This window comes from Lygodium microphyllum, chromosome 28 (assembly GCF_053477565.2).
Source record: "Lygodium microphyllum isolate KBCC chromosome 28, Lygodium_microphyllum_v1.1.10, whole genome shotgun sequence".
Taxonomy (NCBI): domain Eukaryota; kingdom Viridiplantae; phylum Streptophyta; class Polypodiopsida; order Schizaeales; family Lygodiaceae; genus Lygodium; species Lygodium microphyllum.
This window is the reverse complement of record NC_141162.1, coordinates 14,482,966-14,508,218: the sequence shown is the minus strand read 5'-3', so window position 1 is coordinate 14,508,218 and position 25,253 is coordinate 14,482,966. Positions and strand designations below refer to the sequence as shown.

At 43.3% G+C, this 25,253-nt stretch overlaps 1 protein-coding gene across 2 annotated transcripts; it reads left to right on the top strand.

Annotated features, from left to right (window-relative positions):
- The first annotated feature begins 11,774 nt into the window (after nt 1-11,774).
- On the top strand, nt 11,775-20,132 carry LOC148011190 (glycerophosphodiester phosphodiesterase GDPDL7-like). Of its 2 annotated transcripts, XM_087670026.1 has the most exons (9): nt 11,778-12,145; nt 12,933-13,226; nt 16,553-16,671; nt 16,881-17,406; nt 17,559-17,594; nt 17,688-17,984; nt 18,067-18,209; nt 18,354-18,831; nt 19,112-20,132. In XM_087670026.1, the coding sequence occupies exons 1-9, from the start codon at nt 11,851-11,853 to the stop codon at nt 19,411-19,413; spliced, it is 2,490 nt and encodes an 829-aa protein (XP_087526152.1). In that variant the 5' UTR covers nt 11,778-11,850; the 3' UTR covers nt 19,414-20,132. The 2 variants fall into 2 exon arrangements, with proteins under 2 accessions (XP_087526153.1, XP_087526152.1); XM_087670027.1 differs by lacking the exon at nt 19,112-20,132 and having other exon boundaries at nt 11,775-12,145; nt 18,317-18,588.
- The last annotated feature ends 5,121 nt before the right edge of the window (nt 20,133-25,253 follow it).

Here is a 25,253-nt window from a genome sequence, read left to right as displayed (position 1 = left end):
CTACATGCATTAGGCCATTTAGAGCCGCACTCTCTCTACCCATCTTGGCAAGGCATTTGGCATGTGGGTTTTGATGAAATTCATACTTTAGATTTTAAGGATTTTGATCACTTTATTGCTTATCTTGCAGGTTTGGGTGCAAGGGACATACTCAACAATCAAGCATGGCAAAGGGTGCATAACCCATGTGGAACAATTTGTAGTCTTTTTGGCTTCTAAGATGTTTTGTGGGAAGGGTTGCATTAGAATGTGCTGGGCATTTGAGGATTGCAAGGTTTGCCTATGTGAGGTTTGGCCAGTGCCTTTATAATTCTCCTTTCATTCAAAAGATTTTTGTTAAGAGTACATGGGTCTCTATTTATGTTTACCATTTTTGAATGATGCTTAAGGAATCTCTTTGTCTTTCTTTATGAATTCATGCATCAATATCATTAGGTCATTATCAATGTCAATTTGAGGATCCCTTTCATCTCTCAAATATACACCATTCTTCTCAAATGTGTTGCTGCCCTTTTGGAATATCTGTGTCCTAATGGCACATAGACTCCATATCTTATTGTATCCTTCAAACATAGACACATTACAATGTGAATAATGGATGCATTGATGTACAAATTGTATAGATAAATGAAAATATGGCAAGTGGTTGGTCATGGCAGGGAATAACTATTACGTAGATATTGTTATCTCTAAGAAAATGAGAGACACACACACACACGCACACACATGGAGCAAGCATATATTTTTCTCTCTCTATGACAAACACTTTTTCTTTTGTTTATTGACCAAGAAAACTTCTTCATAGACCCTCTTTAATCACCATATTATCAGCTTTTGATTCGATAGTAACTCTTAGCACCTTAATACCTATGGAATCTTATAGAAGGAATGGAAATTTTTTGTCCTATTTTCATCCTCGACTAAGTGGACCTATCAGAGGAAGCCAAATTTCCCATTAATTGCCCTCTTTTAGGCAAGTGGACATTCAAATTCAAAATGGCCATGCCATTGTTAACCCCAACACGAAGAAAGCAAAAGGAAGTGGAAAAGACGCAGGGCAAAGGCGGAAAAAAGGTAGCCCGACTGAAGAAAGAAAAGGAGAAAAGGCCAAAAGCGCAAGGGCAACCTTAAAAGTCCAAGGCAAAGGCAAAAGGGGAAATGCACATTTTTAAATAAAAAGGCGCACCCTGAAATCTTGTAAAAGAGCGCCGGGCTCTCACCCGTGCAATTTGTAAATGTAGACGGGCGGTGGAAAGGAAGCTAGGAAGATAGAAGGATAATGGGAAAAAGGGCCTAGGCTATGGCCGGCCATGTAAAAAGGGAAAAGGGGATGACCGCCCAAAAGGGATTTAGGGTTTTGTATATAAAGTTGAAAAGTGAATGAGAAGCTCATTCTTGTGTGTGGCCAAAAGTAGCTCTCCTCTTCTTCTTCTTCTTCTTCTTCTTGCTTGCTTGAGCTTGTGCTTGAGAGAGGGAGTGTGAGAGTGTGAGGGAGTGAGTATGTCAGGGTGAGGGACCGAGGAGGAGAAGCTCTCCATCGTCTCCTCTCTTCTTCTCTTCTCTTCTCTTCTCTTCTCTTGCTTGCGGCAATGGAGCTTGGAGCTTGGAGCGGGAGGATTGAGCTTGCTTGAAGCTTGCACTTGGATCGTGGAGCTACCGGAGTGTGCGGGAGAGGAGGTAACTCGGCGTCCGCTCCGCCGACGCACTCGGACCAACTCGCTGTGGTCCGATTCCCAGAATCGGACCACCCAAGTTCGGGAGTCGGACCATCCGATTCCCAGAATCGGACCAGCCCGATCGGACGTGCCACGTGGCACTCGGACCAACCCGTTCGATTTTGAGAATCGGACGCTCGGACGTTCGGACCAATCCGTCTGACTCGGACACTCGGACGAGTCCATAATCGGACCACTCACAATCGGATGAGGCTGTCCGACTCCCAGAATCAGACCGGACCAGCCAGAATCGGACCAGCCAAAATCGGACCAACTCAGAATCGGACCAGTCCAGAATCGGACCACCCTGTCCGATCCCATTCCCAGAATCGGACCACTTGAAAATCGGACCATTTTTTGATCCGACTCCTAGAATCGGACGTGACCAAAATCGGACCACTAGTCCGATCGGACCAACCCAAAATCGGACGTCCGATTCCGATAATCGGACTCCTGAAAATCGGACATCTGAGAATCGAACAGAAAACTGTCAAAATCGGACAGGTATCCAGAACGCAAATTCTGACGCATCTAAACCCCGAAATTGACCCCAAAGGCTACGTAGAGCTAAAGGCACATCACAGATCCATAACCGGCTAAATTTAGAGCACGTAGTTCAAAATTTGGTTATAAAAGGTCCTCCAAATTGCATATGGCGTCTACCGTAACAGCCCTGCGGGCCGGGGGGGACTGCCCCCCCCGGACCCCCGCAGAGGGGGCTCTGCCCCCTCTGCACCTCCCCCGAGTAGGTTGGAGAGAAAACGCGCGCCGTGACAGGTCCTCCAAATTGGACCTTAGTGAAGTAATGGCTCTACACGAGCATGGATTCTCACGTGCAGAAGAGCAACCAAAAGCTCGTACACGAATAGAGACAAACAGAGACCCTAGAACAGCAATGGGCCAATCTAGCCATCAAGGGCAAAAAGGCCACACCACGAGAACACAAAAACATTGTGTTCAAACCGTGTCTAGTCGGAGCAAAGCGCAACTTCAGCAAGCTACAAATGCGAAGATGACTAGACATGGCACTCTTGATGAGAGATGTACCTTGAATAGTACTGCACTGACGATCCAAGACAGCAGTGGAGAATCCACATCTGGTCGTGCAGTCGAGAACTGAAGGGCATCTATCAGAAGGCTTAAATTTACAAGCCAGGACCCGGAAGATGAAGACATAGTACCACCTGCTTATCTTAGGGTCAAACTCACCGCGAAAAGAGAGCATACTATTGATGCTCTAATTGATGAAGGAGCAGATTTTAATATCTTGACCTATGAATCATGGACCCTACTAGGCCAACCAGAGCTCACACCGACTAGTGCAACTCTTAGCCCTTATGGGGGACAACCACAAGCACTAATAGGGAAGTGCAAAATCCTTGCGACAATTGAAACGGAAAGCTTGCCTATCCTATTCCACGTCCCTCCAAAAAGTGCTAGCTGCAGGAAGGAAACCCTCCTAGGAAGACCCTTCAAAAGGGCGACCAAATGTGAGGCTGACTATGTAGCACAGAGGATACACCTGACACTACCGGGTGTGAGGATAGTCACCACCTTTAGCAAGGGTGACCTTATCGACCCTCAAGGGAAAGGCAAGGAAGGTGATGACGTAACAGTCAAGCCTACTAATGAGGGCAAGGACTTGTTGGAAGAGTTGATACAAGCACAAGTCGAACAACGAGAACCAGTGAGTGAGGCCATACCGGAAACAACAAGGTCAAGAGACAAGGCCAAGGACAGGGTTTGGACTCACAAATATCGTAGAAGACCACGAAAGAAGCCCAAGCCTTATAGACGGAGGCGTCGATGGAGAGTCAGCACAACACCGCGATGGATATCCAAAGCGTTGCTACGTGCTCAAGGATACTACGCAGGTAACCAATGGATTTGGGTGCCCAAACTCCCTGCTAGGCCACCTCTATCAGAAGCCCAAACTATGTCCAAAGTAAAGAGGCGTAGGAGGAAAACTAAACGAAAGGCCAAGTTTCAAACCAAAAATATTGGAGTGATTGAGCCCATCACTACTGAAATCAAGAAACCAAACATGGCCTATCAAAAAGAAAAATCCTCAGTCTAGTGTGCTTGACAAGCGGACATCAGATGCAGCCACTGAGCGTGCACAAAAATCATTAGTGCCCAAGGAGCCTTTGATTTCCCAAGGGGAGAACAAACATCATAGGCACAACAGTGCTCATGGCAAGGCTATTCGCTCAACAAAGCAAAAGGCACAATCATCTAATAGCCTTGAGAAAATCATTCAGCTCATGCCACATCCACCTAGGAGTCCTAGATCTCCTACGCCCTCTTCTCCCAAACAGACACAGGAAGCACTACAGCAGTTGTCAAGGGCGACTGCTCAATTCCAATCTCTATCTCCATCTAAGCTTCCGAACGTCAAAGAGGTGGGGCATGATGCCATCTGTACCTCTCGACCCAAGGATATGCCTGAGCCATCTAATGCGACTAGATCAGCTCATGCTCGATCTACACAAATGAGTGCTCAAAGGCCAACAAAAGACACAACCACTTCTGATCGCCCTAGGGACTTGACACCACAATCCACCAAGGGTAGCTAGCCCACTAAACTAGCTGCTACTACTTCCAACCAGGGATCACAGCAGTCACAACCCTTGGCCGTGACAATACCCTATGTGGAACGTGTCCTTAGAAGTTCACCTGTGGAGGAGGTGTCGCAACCAAATCCCTCGACAACTACAGCACCTGCAAAGTGCCTAAAGCCTAGGACGGAGGAGTTAAACGCAAGGGAGTTGGCTGAAAAGCTAGACTCTCCGAAAAGGGCGGCAGTTGTGCCCTCACAACCGGGCAAGGCTATTCAGCAAACCACGACTATGTCCCATAAGGACACACTAGAGAAGGGAAATGCTGAAGCCCGACCAAGCACATCAACGGTCGATATAGCCCAGGGTCCTGAGTTGCTGAAATAGGCACCTTCATTAACCAAGAAAAAGAGTAGAAAGCAGAGAAAACAACAACAGATGCAGGTGGTTGTGGACCCAAAGAACATTGAGACGAAGGGCGCTAGAGAGCTGATGAATAAAGCATCGAGTCCATCCACCAATGAACCCACTGATGCCTCTCCTAATAGCGGTGAACCCTCAGACACATCCGTGTGCTCTGAAAAACCAAAGCAACCGTTGCCATCAACAGTTGCTTACAACACTCTATCCACTGACAATAGAACTCACATTGATCAATCAAGAGTGGAAACGACGCTGGCACAACAGGGTGACCAATCTGTACCGGTCACATCCGAGGAGAACCATGACAAAATAGCAGTAAAACCTCAGGAGAACCGTGAGAACCCCAAGAGCATAAGAAATCCTAGTGTTGACCAATCTTGCTCATCTAGACCTGAGCCCCCAGCCATGCTAAAGCCTAAGGAAACTCTTAGAACTTTGCATGAGATAGCAACCGAGCAAGCCCTCGCTGAACATGAGTTGGAGGCTAAGCTCAAAGTAGTCGCGCGTGTCTACGTCCTTGCGGACATGGGCACGATCCCCAAGGAGCAGCTTGGAGATTACTTGACCTTTCCTCTATCATGGGAAGAACAAGCACATCTTAACGGGCACTATGACAGGCTCCTGCATGAACAGATGCGACTCATCCCTGACGAGGAGGCTGATGAACTACGCTTAACTGTCACGTTCAATGAAGTGCTCTGCCGACCGAATCTCGTAGACCTAGAGCTACTAAAGCGACTGTCAGCAGGCCAGAGTCATTTTGAGCAGCATTGGTGCGAAAGCCGCGTCGTAATGGCTGAACTAGGGGCTCAGATCATGACGGTCTCAGAAGAGCGATTGGCCAAATGGCGGTCTCAAAGAGACCCAACCTATGTGGCACCAACTTCACTTCGAGTGCTCACTGACATTCGGGGTGCGGACTTGGATGGGACTAGGCTACAGGGCCCTTTGATTGATAAGGTTCTCACCGAAGAGGAGTTACATATTGCCAGTAGACTCGGTCAAGGTTCCATGCTACTCGACGTGGCAAAATATCTATCAGTATTAAGTCAGCTGCCACGAATACTAGATGCGTGTGCCATGCTGCGGTACAACCCCGAGTTCTACACTTGGTTCTTATCCTCATGATGTGACATGGATTCGTAGATATATATATAAATAAACACTGATTTTTGTGTCACCTTGTATAAACAATATCAACACACACAAGTAATGATAGTCAAGCGCAGGGAGAAGAGTCGGTTCTAACAGGCTAACCTCCTCAAGCCCTCTTCTCATCACACATTTACTTGTCATGTGCGCTTGATAAACCACACTAAAATCCCTTCCATGCGAACAATTGTACCCTGTATCAAGGTCTAACCCTTGGTTCACACCTTGTAGGTTTCCTTTTTTAGCGGAACGCATGGAGCATCATGGAGATTTGGCTTGCAAAGATGCTCTTCGCAAGAGACGGGAGCATGTGGCACGCGCCCCTCCACCAGAGCGCTATGTGCCCACCATTAAGACGTATGCCAAGAAGCGGGGCCCTAAGCGACATTGTCCAGGGCGAAGGCCAAAGAACCCTCAAGTTCAGAAGGTCGAGACTCGAAACCTGCAACAGGCCACAGCACTAGTGGTGCGCACTCCCAGCTCCCGCTCGGGCCCTAGACACTCAAAGGCAGAAAGGGCAGCCCGGGAAAGAGAAGAATTTAATGAAATATTTAAAGATATTCTGGAGACGGTAGCGGGTCAGGACTACACCATTCATATCCCGGCCGACATGTTCCCCGCTCACCCCCGCGGGAGTCCCACACCAGCAGAGCCCCCATCACCCGGCCATCCAGACTCGCCCCGCCTCGTACAAATCAAGTAGCCCATAATGCATAAGGGGCTTATCAAATGATAACTGGCCAGGACTTTTTGTTTTTAAATGGTTGAGTGTCCCCGACTTGTTAAGTGTTGACATGTTCCTGACTTGTATGAACTTATCATATCTGCGTTTAATATATGCTATGCCTTTAGCAAAAGAAAAAGCTAATCAAGCGCAGGTGATAAATGTCTAGTCAACACCATAGAATGCAAATAAGTGATGTCTCCTTGCATTGCACTGGTTTATTATAGTTGCGGCATACACAATGCATATGCTCTCATGAAGCGACAAGTGAATGCAGGATAATGCAGGTCCCTGTGCGAAAATGCTCAATGCCCATCACTGCAACACCCATAACCCCACAGCGAGCCGTGGCAAAGCCACACTGCTGAAAGCACCCTTGCCAATCGCCCACATTGCATGGCCCACAAAACATTCCTGGGCCATGCCCCCTTTCTGGGACAAGCTCTATAGTTGGCTCACGGCAGTCGTCACCTCAATTGTACCCACATCGCATGTGCCGCAAGGAGGGTTGCAATCTCTCAAGTGTATCTCCCCATTTCGCCAACTGCTTCTCTAACAACGAGGCTAGGGCACCATCATCATGGTACTATTCATTTTCAAAGCCTTCGAAGCTTGACATTTTCCAACCCTTGGAAAGGCTGATAGCCTCAACATATTGTAATGGTTGTACTCAGGCAAAAAAAAAAAAAAAAAGAAAGAAAGAAAGAAAGAAAGAAACAAAAAGAAAGAAAAAGAAAAGGAAAAGAAATGAATGGAAAAATAAGAAACACCCACGATCACAGCACAGCACCTAGGGGTCCTCAAATTAGGTACGTCTGGTGACCTTGGTCGACCGGCTTTGTCCCTAGTCCCCTAGCCCCCTACAATCACTCACAATTGTTCAGGGCACATCAAGGGCAGGACATCCTTGGGGAGCTTGTCTCGCCTAGGGTTAGACCTGTCACCTTGACCCACTTGCACAATTTTCTTTTGCACGCTGCCTTAGTACCATTGCAATCAGTACCGCACGATTAGCCATGAAAAGTACACCGTACTCATCAAGCAAGTCCAATAGTTTCCAGCTACTAAAAGTGCGGTGTCCCTGTATTTAATTATGCTTCATCGTGCAGTCACAATGCAAAGGATGTCTCATATACCTTCACGTGTACCTCTTCTCAACATGGACAACTTTGCTTCATCCACGAATTGTTATGAGAAACTAGCCCACGGTCTTCTAACTATGTAATATCTAAGTATGCACGAGCACTTACATAATATCTGCACCAAAGTATATGCACATTTTGGGTCCTCAAGTGCAGGACAATACTCTCAGCTTGCTTAGAGTTCGACCTGTCTCCCAAACTAATCAAATGTGTCTTGTGCACGATAAGAAGACTAGCACTACCCCTTAGGGAGAGATCACACGAGAGGTTTTCAAATTGCAGGTATTGAAGCCTCCAACGAAATTCCAATCGCTCCTTATCAACACTCAACTTTGACTGCTTGTCCCTTACCATCCGACAAGCCCGCAAGGAATCGTCATGCGCAGAACCCCCAACAAACCAACACTTGTGCTGGCCATCCATGCAATCCCCAACATAGCATAGCCCTACCACCAACTCCAACAACCTTCCACCAGCCACCTTGACCACCAACAGGCCCCCAGGACCTTCTGCCACACCACCACTAACACTCCACCATGGAAACCACGGGCGTCCTTGCCACCCACGTCTTCGGTGCATGCTACAGCCTGCTACCTACGACGGTGAGTGCCATGGGACTGGCACTCGTCTAGGAGGGGGGTAATGTTAACCCCAACACGAAGAAAGCAAAAGGAAGTGGAAAAGACGCAGGGCAAAGGCGGAAAAAAGGTAGTCCGACTGAAGAAAAAAGGTAGCCCGACTGAAGAAAGAAAAGGAGAAAAGGCCAAAAGCGCAAGGGCAACCTTAAAAGTCCAAGGCAAAGGCAAAAGGGGAAATGCGCATTTTTAAATAAAAAGGCGCACCCTGAAATCTTGTAAAAGAGCGCCGGGCTCTCACCCGTGCAATTTGTAAATGTAGACGGGCGGTGAAAAGGAAGCTAGGAAGATAGAAGGATAATGGGAAAAAGGGCCTAGGCTATGGCCGGCCATGTAAAAAGGGAAAAGGGGATGACCGCCCAAAAGGGATTTAGGGTTTTGTATATAAAGTTGAAAAGTGAATGAGAAGCTCATTCTTGTGTGTGGCCAAAAGTAGCTCTCCTCCTCTTCTTCTTCTTCTTGTTCTTGCTTGCTTGAGCTTGTGCTTGAGAGAGGGAGTGTGAGAGTGTGAGGGAGTGAGTGTGTGAGGGTGAGGGACCGAGGAGGAGAAGCTCTCCATCGTCTCCTCTCTTCTTCTCTTCTCTTCTCTTCTCTTGTCTTGCTCGCGGCAATGGAGCTTGGAGCTTGGAGCGGGAGGATTGAGCTTGCTTGAAGCTTGCACTTGGATCGTGGAGCTACCGGAGTGTGCGGGAGAGGAGGTAACTCGAACGGCACGGAGGTAAGCTCACTACACCCGTAGATATGGATGGCGCGTCGGCTATGTGAGAGGTAGCCATTAGTGCTCGGCTTGGAATGCTTGAAACAATAAGCGGTCCAAGGGTCTTGGCGGTTGAGTGAAAGCTCCCACAGCCATGTTGGAGGCCAAGGTGGTGATATGGATCATATTGTAGCATTATTGCTTTCTCCTCTCCCAAAACCATTGTTATGCTCCCTATGGTGTCATCACCTTACAACCTTAGCTTGGCACGATGATGTCGGTGCTTAGAATTTTAGTGCAAAGCCCTGGGAGAACCCTAGTGCTTAGTGTCAGGAGAAACTAGGCATGAAGTGCCTAGTTTACTTTATGCTTGTGTACTTATACATCCAAATCCACATTAATAGGTTCCATTATGATATCTTGTAACCACATTGGAGGGACCTTCCCATTTAATTTGAAACTTCTTTTGGAAGGTATGATCCAACTTGCTATTATACTGCAACACAAGATCTCCTTTCTTTATACCTTGTCCTTGAACCTTTTGTTCATTTGCTTCTTATGTTTCTCCTATACCTGCTCATAGTGCTTTAGAACCAACTGTTTGTTTAGTTGCATCTCTTGAAGAGGAGGTTATAAGTATGTAGAAGAGAGGATAGAGAAGAAGAGGCTTTAGAGTTTGCACACACAAGAATGAGCTTTCTATGGAGGTTTCCTTTTGGGTGGTGGATAGCCTCAACCCTTTGGTCCTCTCCTATCCACTTACAATGCCTATCAACTAGGCATTTACAGCTTACCAATGGGGCATTAAAATACATGCATGGGATTTTCCTATCTAGCCCATAGGATTGGTATGCAGAGATGTGCTAGACATTTTAGTTTTACTTGTACATTCATACAATTTGCATGGGGCTAATCTCGAGGAGCTTGGATTTTACAATAATTATACTTTTTGTGTGTTGTAAGTATTTTAAAAATAACTAGAATTATTTTTCTTTGTCCCGGCTTAATATATTATTGCTATTTCTTTTCTACATGTTGGACATCACTTACTATTGCTTGCACTTATTTTTAGCAATTACTATATTTGGCAATTATGATATCTAGTAGATGCTACTTTTAATAGGTGTGGAATCTGGCTAACACATACATATGGTTTTCAACCTCTATTAAGTAAATTGTTCCCTAATGTAGGCACCATGCTTCACTTTTGCACTGTATATTTTACCACATTAAGCCCTTAAGGGAGGTCTTAATATACTATTGCACATTTGTTGCTTGGATGATTTTCCTTCTAGCCATTTCTTGACCAACCAATGTATGATAAAGGGTTTTAATGAAATGCCAAAGAGTTCTAGGATAACATTGAGCTAACGAGAGAAGAAGTGAGGATAGATAATTTTGAAAAAAAGGTGAACAATTGCCACATCATGATTTTGTGCTTTGGACTCATAGAGAGCAACTTTGTAAGTATGTGTAGCATGGATTTTGTAAGCCCAATAAGAAATTGGATCTTATGAGTGTATTCATCCATTTTGCAATTGCATGTAGCATAGGCTTTGCTAATCAATGTGTGATAGTTTGTCTCATTACATGTGAAAGATTCTAGAATGATGCTTGAGTTATCTAAGAATTGAGCATAGATAATTCTCAAAATTACCATGGAGGGTGAGCATGGATTTGTGCTCTTATTCACCTAAAGCGTGTGCACTTATATGTAGCATAGATTTTTCAAAGCTTTGGCAAGAAATTGGAGCTTGCAAGCTGTATCCAACCAATTTTGCAAGTGACGTTTTTGTTTGAAAACTTTTAAGATTTAAGATGCATACAACCAAATGTTTATTTAAGCTAAATTCTAAACATAATTTGCCAGCTTATGGTAGGGTCAAGGAGGGTGCATGAGATGTCCACTAACCATTAGTGGTTGATGCAAATGTTTATTACTAATATACCTCACATTATTTAAAAAAAACACTCATCGAAAAGTGACGTCTAGTGCTGAGAGCGATTGTCGAATTCACCTAAACGAATCTGAAATTGAAATTATAGGGAAAGGCTTTCTAAGAAGGGGTTTAGAACAATTGTAATAAAATGCGAATTTATAGGGAAAGGCTTTCTAAGAAGGCGTTTAGAAAAATTGTAATAAAATGCGAATTTATATGCGATGGGAAATTATGTCCAATGAAAATTAAATGGAAACCTGGATGGGTTTTTTGAATGAGATGTAAATCCATGTGTTTTGTCATTTTGGGAAATTAAAGTTTCGTATATTTCGATGTTTTTTGTTTTGTTGACGTTAGGGGAGGGATTGGGGTCCGGGGAGCTCCGTGCCGTCCATGAACGATTTTCAAAGTTCCTTGAACCGGCCAGGCCCCTAGAAAATCAAAAATTTGAATGGTCCGTGAGCCAGTGTGGATGTGCCACGTGGTTGTCCAGCGGGGCGCATGGTAGACGTGATATACCATGGGAGGGGGGAAAGTCAACCTTTGAAAAGGAGTGCGGATACGCTGGCAAAAAAATCCACAAATCATTTGTAAAGGTTTTAGCCTTTACAAATGATTTGTAAAGGTTTTTAACCTTTTAACCATAAAACGACACCGGAGGACTCAAGAACCACAGAAAGGGCTGGGGTAAACGAATAATGTCTTGACCATGTGAGAGAGAGACTATCTTTCACTACCCCCCCCGGGCCCCCCCGCCCCTCTCTCTTTCTCTCTCGATCATTGTTTATCTCCAGAATTGACCAATTTATTTGATCGTGCTAGCAATTGCTGTGTTCCCCCGCCCCTTCCTCTCTGTCTCTGTGCATGCGTATGCATCCAGGCCTGCAGCAGCCCCAAGCTCGACCACAGTCCCAACACAGAACACCACACCCCCGCCTCACAATGTCCCCCCTCCGTGCCCTCCTACTGTTTGCCCTGCTCCTGCAGACCTGCTCCAGCGCCCCTTCTGTGGATGCCATTGATGGCACCTCCTCTTATGTACCTTGGTTGCAACAGCTTCGATCTGGCTTAATGCCAGCCAGTAGCCGTGCAGCATCCGACCTGCCGCACCGTGTGCTCGCAGAGACAAATCCTTCCTCTTCATGGAAAACCTTGACAGGTTGGCCTTCAGTTCTGGAACGATCTTCCAAAGGAAGCTTCATCTGAGTCATTCATTGAACACCATTGGATCTTGAGTGCATGCATTAACTAGGGCAGAGGAGATGCTTCTAACACACTTAAATAGGTCATCTTTGTGTATGGTAGGTTTCCTGTCTAATACTAAATGGGTACCTGAAATTAAGGCGGTGTTTATTTATGGCGGGATTGCTATGGAACATTCAACATGGGGTACCTGAAATTGATTCAGTGTTTGTGTATCGTGGCATTGTTATGGAACATTGAACGGGTCCATTAATGTGGTACCCGAAATTAATCTTTATTCCTGAAATTAAGCTGTGTGTTTGACATATGATAAGATTGCTGTGTAGTATCTGATGGATCCATTGGTTGGGTATCTGAACGTATGCTGTGTTTAATGTGCGGTAGTATTGCTGTGTAATACCGCACGGTTCCTTTAATTGGGTATGTGAAGGAAAACTGTGCTTATGTACGGTAGATTGCTCTGTGATAATTCGTGGTCCCATTAATGAGGGACCTGAAATGAAGCTATGTTCATGTATGATCGATTGCTTTGTAATGCTCCATGGTTCCGGTAACTGCATGCCTGAGATTGAGCCATGTTTTTGGATGGTAGGATTGTTAATAATTTATGGCTCCATCAAGTGGGTATCTAGAAATTACCACATTGTCCTTTCATTTTATCTTGTTGAAAGGTATGGTGCTGAGTCAGGTCTTGTTCTTCAACGCACAGGCTCAATAATTCAGTTTTCCTGTTCTATGTGCAGGTGATCCACCATTCATTATTGCCAATGGTGGTTCATCAGGCCTCTTTCCTGATCAAACTGTTTTTGCTTATTCTGTGGCTGCATCTTATAGCTTACCTGGGAGTGCACTGACTTGTGACATACAATTGACAAAGGACGGTATAGATATATGCCGCACTGGAATTGACCTTGGTGCCAGTACAAATATAAACTTGACACTTCCGAACCTTACAAACACATATACTGTCAACGGACAACCTGTAGATGGGTTCTTCGCAATAGATCTAACAGCTGCTGAGCTGTCCCAAGTATTTGGTATGACAGAAAGACATTGCGTTCCTAATAACACCCATGCCATGAATGAACAAATGTTTTAAATTATTGAGATGTGTACTGACGAAATGCTGATGATCACCCTTCTGCAGGGATAATAGCTTGTGCAGTGCAGGCTTAATCTACTGCTTGTGCTATAGATTCACTTGAAACTTATGAATAATGTAATTCTGTTTAATGCTTATACCGTGGCTCTTTTTTTTTTTTCTTTTTGGTTTTAGCCTGTTTGGTAGACTATTCTGAAGCTACTGCAATCTGTTGCAACTCCCCTTGTATCATACTGTGTAGCAAGGGCAAATAGGCAGCTAATATGCACACACAATCTTATGGTGCAATCAAACGACTACAGCCTGTAAGCTTGGAATTTGTGACATACATGAACTGATGGAGGGTGTTTACATTTATCAATCGGTGCCTTTTAAAGTTAACTCTCGCCTTCTCTAAGATTTAGTCTTATACCTTCATGTTTAGCTGCTACTGTCTAAGTTAATCATCTGCAGCCAGTCTATTCTCCTCTTTTGTTTGTTTTCAGAAAAAGCTGTGAGAACGTGGGTAAGATCTTTAATGACGAGTTTCAGCTCAAGACTAGTTGCTCGATCAGAGGCCTATTGTGGGAAAGACCCTTCATGCTACTTGCCTTGTATGCAACTGAACCAGGTGCTGGAAGGCACGCCCCAAAGTTTGGTAATCCCTCAACCAGATGCTTTGTGGTTGGCCTGTAGTAAGGCCTCATAGTGGAGGTGGCCATATCGGGCATTCCATAGAAGGCCCAACTCAGAGGATGTCCTTGTTGCAAGGGCTGTGAGCTTGTGCTTTAGTAGGCATGTTATTCTGTGCCTTGTACTGTGTAAATTTTCTGCTTGTGAGCCTTGGTCTGGGTCAGATGAGGACATAGGGAGTCCTATCACTATCATCGTCTGTCAGTTTATCTTCGGTGTCAATCTTCTCCATTTCAGACATATTAGGTGGAGATTAGGGTTTCTTGTACATTTAATCCACCAGTTCATTTAATGCACACTGATCTTTTAGTGGAGTACATCGGTCATTTAACCATTTGGACAGGCGGGTGGTCAGTTCAGCAGGCGCCATCTTCTTTGGCATCAGGTGGACCTGTTCTAGCCTCTTATGCCTACTTATAGGCTGCCTAGCCAACGCCTCCATACATCCATCACATTGATTGTTCCAACCAATCATTATTACTCATCTTTCTCAGTTAGATTTCCATCTTCTGCCATTAATGTGGCATCCTCACCGAAGCATCTCTGCAACATGTAGGGGCTGTTTCTGTGCCGTCTTGTATCAAGTTTTAGATTAATTTTTCTCTTCTATTGTTTTGCGTTTTCATCTGCTCCTCTCTTCTCCTATGTTCTTGCTTCCGTTGCACGCTCACTTATGGTGTCATTGCTAAATAGAGTGGAGGAAAGCCCCTTTTCCTGCAGTGTTTTCTATCTAGTTGATGCACATGGGCCCCCTGCAGTTAGCGACCGGTTTTGGACCCCTTTGCAGCTGTTGTCGATTCCATCTCTGCTGATGTCATCAGAATGCAGTCTCCAAGGAACAACAGGTCATTTTCATTATTCTGCAGGTTTTCTACCAAGAAAACAGCTTACAACAGGCATTGCTCATCCAAAACGCAAGCTGTTACAGCCTCTGTAGAAGCGGTTTCATCCATCCAGTAGGTTGACTTCATCCAACAGGGCCGGCTGACATGAAAATGCAGTTTCTGGAGTAGCAGCAGGTTGGTTTTTACTCTCCCGAGACAGCTGAAAGGCATCAAGAGGCTGTCGTGATCCATTGCAGGGCATAGCATGCTGCCATTGTTTAGTGGAGCTAAGCAAAGCAGTTCCAGCCATTGCTGCCCACTTGGGATTTCCTCTACATTATTACTTTTCAACAGCTGAAGGTATTGAATGGAATTCCCAGCTTCGATATATCTATCAAAGGCATGTGCTGCCATTGTTTTCTCTAGGGGAAGACTTTCTGGGCGTTCATTTCATCAGGACAAGTCTGCTGCTTTGTTGCTTCCATTTGGCGAGGCTTTACTGGCATCATTTGGCGGACATTCTTGGTGACAGATCATCTTGGCTGTGAGCTGAGGCTAATCACCGAATCCTTCGACTGATTGTACTGTTCTTTTTTTTCAAGATAAGACACAAAGGCCTGAAAGCTCTCAAGGGGGAGTGCCTCCCCTCCAAATATTAGCCAAGAGAGTGGGCAAGAGTCATGCTGGCATTTTCCTATGTGCAGATAGGATAGCCTGCAAGCCAAATGAACAGTGGAGGTCAATTGCTCTTGGATCCTCCTTGTCAGTGACCCTACCATGGAGGAGGACCAATGAACCCACAACCTTGCGATTATGAGCCTGCTAGGCCATTACCTTTGGGGCCGCATTGCACCTTTTTGTGTCTCTATGGCTAGTTATGTTGCTTCTTTGTTTCACATGAAGACAAGCAGAACTTCCTTGACATGTGGCCAGCACACAGATACAATCAAAACTGGTTCTTTTTATGTATTCTGGAAAATTTGACACCTGTGCTTAGGAAACCCTGAAACCATAGCACAAGACCCCTAAAACAGAGCATGAGAGTGTGAGCCAAATAGATAGGTATTTCATGGCGAGTGAGCTGAGGCCAATGCTGCATTTATAGCAAATAAAGAATTGAAGCTGAGCTGATACAAGAAGCCTCAGCTCAAAAAGAGAGTTTCCCAGGTGGCACACATTCAAATTGCATTACGTGCAAGTCTTTACTCTTCTGCCTACTTGTAGATTGGGAATTTTTCCAGAACAGAAATGCGATGAGGTAACTCATTTGCCACCATTTTCCCAATAGATGTCACCATTCACAGTTGTTTGAGATTTGAGTTTTAAATTGAAGTTTGAGAAATGGAATGGCACCATTATGGAACTGACATCTGCTTCCTTCTGAAGTCTCGATGTCTATTTTGTCTTATATATCAATGGCTATATGTATGATATTCATGGAGCCATCTTGAAAATGGCTGCAGTGATTGAGGTAGAAGCACATAGACTATAGAATAGGTTACATGCAGATTTCTAGTATTTTGTAATTTATAGAGAGAGCTCCATTCTTGTCTCTTGTTTGCTGCCTCGAGTTACAGTTAGATTTCTATTGTTTTACAATGTGCAGTGTTTCTTGACTTCTCTATTGTGTATTATGCTATCGTGGAAGTTGATTGGCTTTTTACCTTGAGCTTCATTGGCTGGGACTTGGGGTTTGGGTAGACATTGGGGTTTTGGTAGATGCTTGCCTGCATCTTATTTGTGTTACTTTGTTTGAATTGCACAGCAACACAGGCAAATCATGCTCGTTCCCCGGCTTTTGATGGACTTTATCCTATATATAGTCTTGTGAATGTTTCCAATATAGCGAATGCTACTGCAACATACGTGTGGGTGAATGTTGAGGTAAGAGTGATGTAATCCCATGTTTTTGAACCATGTTCTATTCCTTTGATTATAGTGCCAGTTAAGCCATAGGAGATATGGATACATCTTCTTCTTAGCCATTGGCTTGTAAGGAAACAATGAATTTTTCCGTTATTTGCTGATTTTGAGCATGGACTTATGAAGATGGACAGTTGTAAATGTTTGACAGCTGGTGTGTTTGTTGACAGTATTACAGTTTCTTTCTGCAACACAAACTTGATATTGCTGCATTTATTGTTTCTGGTCTTAATGATCCGACGGTGTTCATCGACTACATCTCGTCACCTGAGATTGCATTTTTGAAGGCAATCCAAGCAAAGGCACCAAAGATCAATCGACCATTGGTTTTTAAGTTTCATGACAAGGAAGAATTAGAGCCCACCACCAACGTTACTTACGGCTCTCTTTTGAGCAATTTGACATATATTGCAACTTTTGCATCAGGGATCCTGGTCCCAAAAGACTTCATCTGGCCTTTGGATACTAAAACTAACTATCTTCAGCCCCAAACAACACTTGTACAAGAAGCACATGATGCTGGTCTAGCAGTTTATGCTTCTGGTTTTGTAAATGATGAAGCATCCAGCACTTATGTCCCGATTTACAATTATAGTTTTGATCCTGTTCGTGAATACTTGCAATACCTGCCTGATACAGGTCCCATTGTGGATGGGTTTATGACAGACTTTCCTACAACTGCATCTGAGTCCGTAGGTATGTTGAGTTATTACAAATTGAACTGTTGAGTGTGTTTTTCGCTATCAAATTATGTTAAGGAATTCCAGGTTTAGAATTTTCTTGATTTTAGTTGCAGTACAAGTATGCTGTCACCTGTGTTATACTAAGCTAGGCGTTTCTTAATGCAGCCTGTTTCAAGAATGCTACATCCTCAAAAGAATCAGGTCTGTGAAAGAAGTTCTTTTAGTTGACTTCTCTGTTTGTCATCATTGCATTGGTTTATGCTTAGTTTATAGTCTTGTCAATGTTTACTGCAGCTCTAGAAACTAAGCCTCTTGTTATCTCACACAATGGAGCAAGTGGTGATTTTCCTGGCTGCACTCTACTTGCTTACAAGGGGGCGGTCGAAGCGGGGGCAAGCTATATTGACTGTGCTGTCCAAATGACAAAAGACGGTGTTGCTATCTGCAGAGAATCTCCAGATCTGATTACGAACACCGATGTTGGAACCCACTCTGATTTTCTCTCTCGACTAACTACCATCCCTGCGTTGCAGTCTGCTGCAGGAATATTTACCTTTAATTTCACTTGGGATGAGATAAACACCTTGAAAGGTATGCCCTGTTAACTCCACCACAAATCTGTCTCATGTTTTTGGTGATGAATGTGCTTTTCTGAAACATTGTTAATTGACAGCAATCAGTGACAGTCCTGAAGGAACAGAATATGGTATTTTCCGCAACCGTGCTTTTGATGGCCAGGAGAACATTGTGACTCTCTCTGACTTTCTCGCTTATGCAAAAAACATATCGAGTGTTGGGATCCTTATTGATATCCAGGTAAACAGAGTTTTCCTGTGCATTCCTTTTGAAGGTTTTACCTATGCATGCATGCATCTCTGTGTCATGTTGTGTACATTCAGAAGTATTTTAGTATATGTATCTAGGGTACTGAGGTCGTCATGTGGTTATGCTGCGATTCAGAATGGATACTTCTTGGAGACCAATCTCCGGTTGGGTGTTGTGGATGCTGTATTGAATGCTTTAAGTGTTGCTGGGCTTGGAACCTCTGATAGAGTCTTAGTGCAGTCTGAGGATAGTGCAGTACTACAACGTATTAAACTTTTGAAGCCAGGGTATCAATTGGTGTATAGGGTTGCCGATTATGTCAATATTACAAAAGTTCAGATTGAGCAGATCAAGAGCTTGGCACCTTCTGTTACTCTACCACGGAATGTGATTCAGGATACCACAGCCTCTTTTCTCCTGAATGCTACTGACGTTGTAGACTTATTCCATGCAAGCAACATGAGCGTCTTCGTTTCTTACTTGAGGAATGAATTTGTTACCATACCATTCGACTATGAGGCAGACCCTGTATTGGAAATTAGTACAATGGTTCAGATATTCAAAGTGGATGGATTGATCACCGATTTTCCGGCCACTGCAAGAGCTTACTTGAGTAAGTAGTTCGATAAATGTTTGTGTGTCTAGAGCTTTTGTGTTGTCACTTGAGTTAGCTTGCAGTGAGTGAAGAGGGTGATAACAGTTACAAACCAGATCTCAGAAAGCCCTTGACCCTACTGCAGTATGTCAATCCAAAATCTATATATGATTTTAGACCCAACACTGCAAATAGTCTTTCCACCCACTGCAAACTACTCTTTTATTCAGTCCAAGCTCAAAGCATTATCACATGTTCCTGCATTGCAAATTAATGATGTTTGTTTCTTCTTTGGCAGATAATGCATGTCTCAACGCGCCAGGAGCCTTCAATTATTCAATGCGCAAGGTCATTCCTGGGGATCTGCTTTACAATGTTCCGTTGGATTTTACTCCACCAACAACAGCTCCGATTAAACCTACCTTGAATGTCACAGAGAATGAAGCTGCTCTAGGACCCATCTCTTCCATTCCAGCTCCCAATCCTCCCCCAGCCTCAGCTCCATCTTCGCCTTCTCACTCTGCACCCTTGCCTCACGTTGATTCTCATGTCCTCCTTTTGACAATCTCCATAGTTATTATTTTGTTGGCTTCTCCTTGATTAAAATGCTTTATAATCACATCAAATTTATTGCCTTCTCCTTGATGACGATCCTTTAAAGTCACATTATTTTTTTTGACCTTCTCCTCGATCAGAATGCATTTTAATCACTTTAACTTTATTGCCTTCTTGATCAGAACCCACTCTAATGGCACCCTTAACATTTTTCACAGAATTTGGCTGACATTGACTCCTACCATTCTATTAGTAACCCATCGCAATCACACCTGTCTTCGCATTTTCCCATACCTTGGCTCACATGACACTATTCTCTTCTTGCAAGTCCGCATTACCATTCTCCTAGTGCCTTACCACTGATCAGGATCCTCTTCACCACGTTTGAGGTATTCATTTGTGATCAGGATGCGTTAATCACAGTGATGTATTCATTATTTATTCCCACAGTATCTTTGGGGAGGTATCCATGCCTATTTTTAACAAATTCTTTTCTCAGCTTGATGTTGGAGAAGGCAATGCCAATAAGACCATTCCATGTATAATGTGCAATAGTGGGGTTAGAGAGGTACCTATTTCTGTGTTTTAACAATTTCTTTTCTCAACTTGATGTTGTAGAAATGCAAACAAGACCATTCCATGTACAGTGTGGACTAGTGAGGTGAGAAATACGTTCTAAGGGAAGGATGAGTGCTGGTGAACAAGGATTAGCATTTGGGAGTTCCAAATTAATTCATGCAATGCCTTCTTATGTTTCTTAAAAAGGGTTTACCTCAAATGAAACTTGGAAGACTTGTTCTCAATGCAATGAGGCACAGTGGGCAATTAAGTCATCTAAGCATAAACTGCATGCCATACATGTTCTAGAACAGTGCCTAATGCAGAATGTATGGTGCTCGGTGTGTGATGATACAAGAGTACTTTGATGAACGGATAATTGAATTAACTGCGGTGGATTGAACTCGGAAGTCAATTAAGTTACTGAAAATCTAGTTTGTGAGAGGAGTCTCAAAACAGTATTTCCCTTAGACAATGGGCTGAAGCCATGTGCTTGCTTTCAATGTTTTCTATTGCTGTCCAAGTAAAATTTTACCTCATTTCACCTTTCTGCTTTGTCCATCTAGTGAGTTTTCTTTGCTATCTATAACAATCATAATGATGATGAATCAGTATGGAAAATAAAGTTTAAGCATGGTAATTAATATTAACAAGGCACTAAGAAACCCTAGCCCATCAAGGGGCACTCTTTAACAGAAAAATCTAGCTCCAACAAAAGAAGGCCTACATTTGAAGATGAAGAAGAAATATCCAAAGCCAAGAGAATCAAGGGGCCAAAAATCTAACTCCAACAAAAGAAGCCCTACTACATTTGAAGATGAAGAAGAAAGATCCAAAGCCAAGAGAATCAAGGGGTCAAAAGTGGGTGTAGTAGTGGAAGTGTAGAATGTTGTAATAGATTGCATAACACGAGAAGAGAAAACAGAAAAACAATGTGAAGGGAGAACTTAGAGATATACTTTAGAGATGGAATCCATGTATCAAACACGATGTGTACAACAATGAGTCACTAGTTGTGTGGCATTAGCATTGACTCCCTCTCTCCAACAAGACTTGCACAAGGAATTTGCAAGTAAATGATGATATAGATTGAGGAGGGAGTCAAATATATATGCATAAAACAAAGTTGACAAAAGAATATGTTGGCTAGCATTAATATGCAGTTGACCTAGCAATAAATGGCCCAAACCATCATATTCATGGCAATAAAAAACACTTAAAATAGTCTAAAATGTTGAGCTTACAATTGCACATGCTCGACTTACTCATGAGTTGACTAAATTACTAATACCCTCTCTCAAGTCATGGGTGATCTAATTCAATATAATGATACAATGATAATGATTCATCATAATCCATACAACAAAGGCTACTAGAATAGGACCATGTATCAAGAAGTGGGCAATTAAGCCACCATCAAGTTGCCTTGTAGAGAACTTGGATGTTGATCATATTAGCTCTTGAAAGTAGAGAAGAATCATAATAGCTATTTGTCTTTCAAACAATGCCTCATAATAGCATGCATGATCATCTTGGCAAAAATGAATTGGAGCGTACGTGAAGATGGATTTTTCACTTTTCACTTTGTCAAAGTGTCCTCTCATGTGAGCTCAAAATCTTGCTTGCTATCAAGAAACAACTCATTATGAACGTAGATATCAATTCAAGCTCTACAAATTTCAAAACATGCCTAATATCAGTTGATGCAAAAGGGAAGGTCCTTGTATAAATTGTTAACAAACCCAATGTAGGGTTAATCATGGTGTATACAAGTAATTAACATAATCATGGTGGATTATAGTAGACAATAAATTCCATGGCTATAGATATAAGAGAATAATAGATTGTGCACTCAACAATTCTCTCATCTATTGCATAACATACAATGGTCATAGTTTATAGAAGAGGTGTAGCCTCGTTTATGTAGCCTCACAGTTTCCATGTGTGTCTCCATGTGGCACATTGCTACTCACACTTTACATGTGTACACTTATGTGCTCTCCATATCTCACATCTAACTTTATACACCATACAATCTTAGGCACTTAAGAGTGCTTTTACAAACCCCCCCCCCCCCCCCCCCCCCCCCCCCCCCCCCAAAGCTTGAATCCTTTGACCTTATTTGTTCTTTTAGGACTTGGACTATGTAACCATTCTCTCTCTTTCACCATAGGATAATGTAAGCTCTAGATGACATGAATATATCCCTTCCCCCTCCCTATACCCTCATCCAAAAAAGTTTCCATAAGTAAATTTTTCTTTGATGAAACATATCTTTGTTAATTTGAGATTTAATCCATGAAATGGATAACCATTCATAGCTTATGGGATAACCATTTTATGGTCAACTCATACTTACTTGCTCAACCATTCATATTACATAGACTCCCTCCTTTGAACTAGTGTTAGTTCATTTGGCAATTAAGAAATTTACCACTCATGTTATCTCTTGCTTTTGGCCTATATATACTTGAGGCCTCTAGCATAATAGATATGTAGGTATTCACCATAGCCCACCCTTGCTATAATATGTATGTCAAATTCGCAACAATGATAGATGACAAGCTGCTTATGAGTTCTCTTTGTATTAATTTAAGGATGAGTATGTAGAGAATATAATGTAGTAATTCATTTTTAAATATAGCTCTCTAAGTCTTATTGGTTGTAAAAAGCTCTCATATTTCACTAATACTTAGTCATAATGAATATGGATACTTTACAATAATCGAATCAAGTTTAAAAAAAAGGAACCTTATAAGCAAGCAATATTTACCTGATTTGATGAGAATAGTGTAATGCACTTGTAATGGTCATCTTGAAACTATTTGTTTAGCACTTTTGAATGCTATACTGATACTTTGAAGAGGCAATGATGGTACTTATACCAAGCTTCATACTTTGGTGATGCATATTCACCATGTAACTTCTATCATATCATAATTGTTTTATACTACCTATGGTTTTCCTTGATGGTTGGTGATGGGATGGTTATGGTCTAACCTACCCAAACATATAACTCCTTTCTTGTTTATGGTGATGGTTAATAATGGGATGGTTATGGTCTAACCTACCTGAATCCTTTAATCTTCATTGTTCATTTAGGACTAGCACTATGTAGCCATTCTAAATCCCTATGACCTCATAAGTTTCTTAAGACAAACTAAACAAAAAAGTGTAACTATTTTGGCTATTATCCAATTACTCTCTATTACCATAGGCCTTCATTAGATTCTGATAGGAGCTCAAAACTAGGAGATGATAGACTGACAAACCCTAATATAGATAGGCTAACAAAGATAATTGTGAAATGTTTCACCTTTTGGCAAGTCCCAAGGGAAATGATATCTTTGGATGACACAAATATGTCCCATTGACCTCTCTATACCCTCCCTCTTTAAAAAAACAATATCCACAAGTAATTTTTCTCATGATATCTCTGTTATGTATTGCATCTTCTCAATTTGAGCTTTGATTCAAAAATTGGTAGCCATTCATGGCTTTATGGGATAACCAAACCCATGCTTACTTACTCAACCATGAGTCATATTTAAACTCCATCCTTTCACTTGCTAGTTCATTTGGTAATTCAGAAATTTACCACTCATGTTATGTCTTGCTTTTGGCCTATATACATGTGAGGCCTCTAGCATAATAGAACACCATCAACAATTCATTCCCTAGTGTACTCCAATACTCAAATGCAAACAATCCCTTTTTTGTGGCCGTTGTAGCACATGACAAGGTAAACTTGTTTTAGGTGGTGACAGGGTTGGTGTGGGAGCTTTCGCTTAACCACCAAGACCCACGGACCGCTTATTTTTTCAAGCGTTCCAAGTGAGCTCTAATGGCTACCTCTCACATAGCCGACGCGCCCTCGATCCTAAGAGTGTAGTGAGCTTACCTTGATGCCAATATGAGTTGCATCCTCCCTTTCACACTTCGGTAGCTCCATGATCCTAGATGCCAGCTCAATCATGCTCAAGCTTCCTCATTCTCCAAGCTCCAACCTCCATACCCGTGCGCGCAAAAGAAGGAAAGGGAAGAGAAGAGAAGATGATGAAGAGCTTCACCCCCTTGATCCCTCACTCCCTCTCACTCCCTCCCTCACTCTCACAAGGGCACACACACAAGCAAGGAGAGGAGAAGAAGAGGAGAAGAGAAGAGCTCTTGTTGGGCATACACCAAAGAATGAGCTTCCATTCACTTTTTGAACTTTATATATACAAACCCTAAAACCCCATGGGCACCCATCCTTTTTTACATGACCGGCCATTGTGGCAAGGTCTCTTTTTCTAATTCCCTCTTTTTGCTTTGTGCCCTAGGCCTATATTCGGCTATTCTTTTACAGCTGGCACAAGAGGGAGCTTAGCGCTCTTTTGTAAAAGTTTTTTGGAGTTTTTGAGGCGCTTTTTATTTAAAACTACGCTTTTGGCCCCCTTTGGAGTCCACCTAGTAAACTGGCTATCGTTCATGTCTTCTAGGAGAGCTAGGCAAAAGGAGGGAAGTAGGCGAGCTCTTATCATTAGGTGTGCCATAGCACAACTATCAATAGCATTGGGGTTAAAAAAGAGGGGGGGGGGGGGGGGGGGGGGCAAGCCACTCTCTTGTGGTGTCGGATCTTGCTTAAGTAATAGCTTAAGAAGCCTAAGGTAATTACATGTAGTTATAAAGGTGGGATCTAGACAGGAGAAGTCTGCGAGAAAGCGCGTCATGGAGTCACTTAGGCTTCCTAAATAAAAAAGGAGGGCATGCTCGAAGGAGGTGGCGTTGGAGTTGTAGATGATGGGGAAGTCATGCCGCCCATGGAGGGTGGCAACAAAATCCACCCCTACCCTATGGTCGTTCCTCTCGTAGGTAGGGTGTTGTAAAACGCCATCCAGGCGAGCATGTTAATATCGCATACTCGCCTTCTCTAGATAGGTTGGCAGTTGTAGCCCCTTACAGTGTGTGGTACCTCGAACACCTTGTCTTGCCAAAACTCTGCTTCCTCCCTACCCCACAGAGTGGGGGTCTTTGCCCTGTCTTCCAGCCATTTTTGGCCCAGCCGGCTACCAGCTGCGATCACCTCCTCCATTACCTTAATTGGTAGGATCCTTCTCAGGCTGTTAGGCATGAGGAAACTGAAAGTAAAAGGGTCCTTTTCGTTTTCCTGATGTTCCCAAATTACCAACTCCAGGTGGAATTGCATTGGGAGGTCATCGGGGCATGGTGGGAGGGATGCGGATGGCCACACGACTGGTTTGGCTCGCAACTGCCTTCTGGTTTCTTCCACTAATTTTCTCCGTCGCTCTTTGAGCGTGGTTTGTCTGTCCGGGGACGGGTCGAGT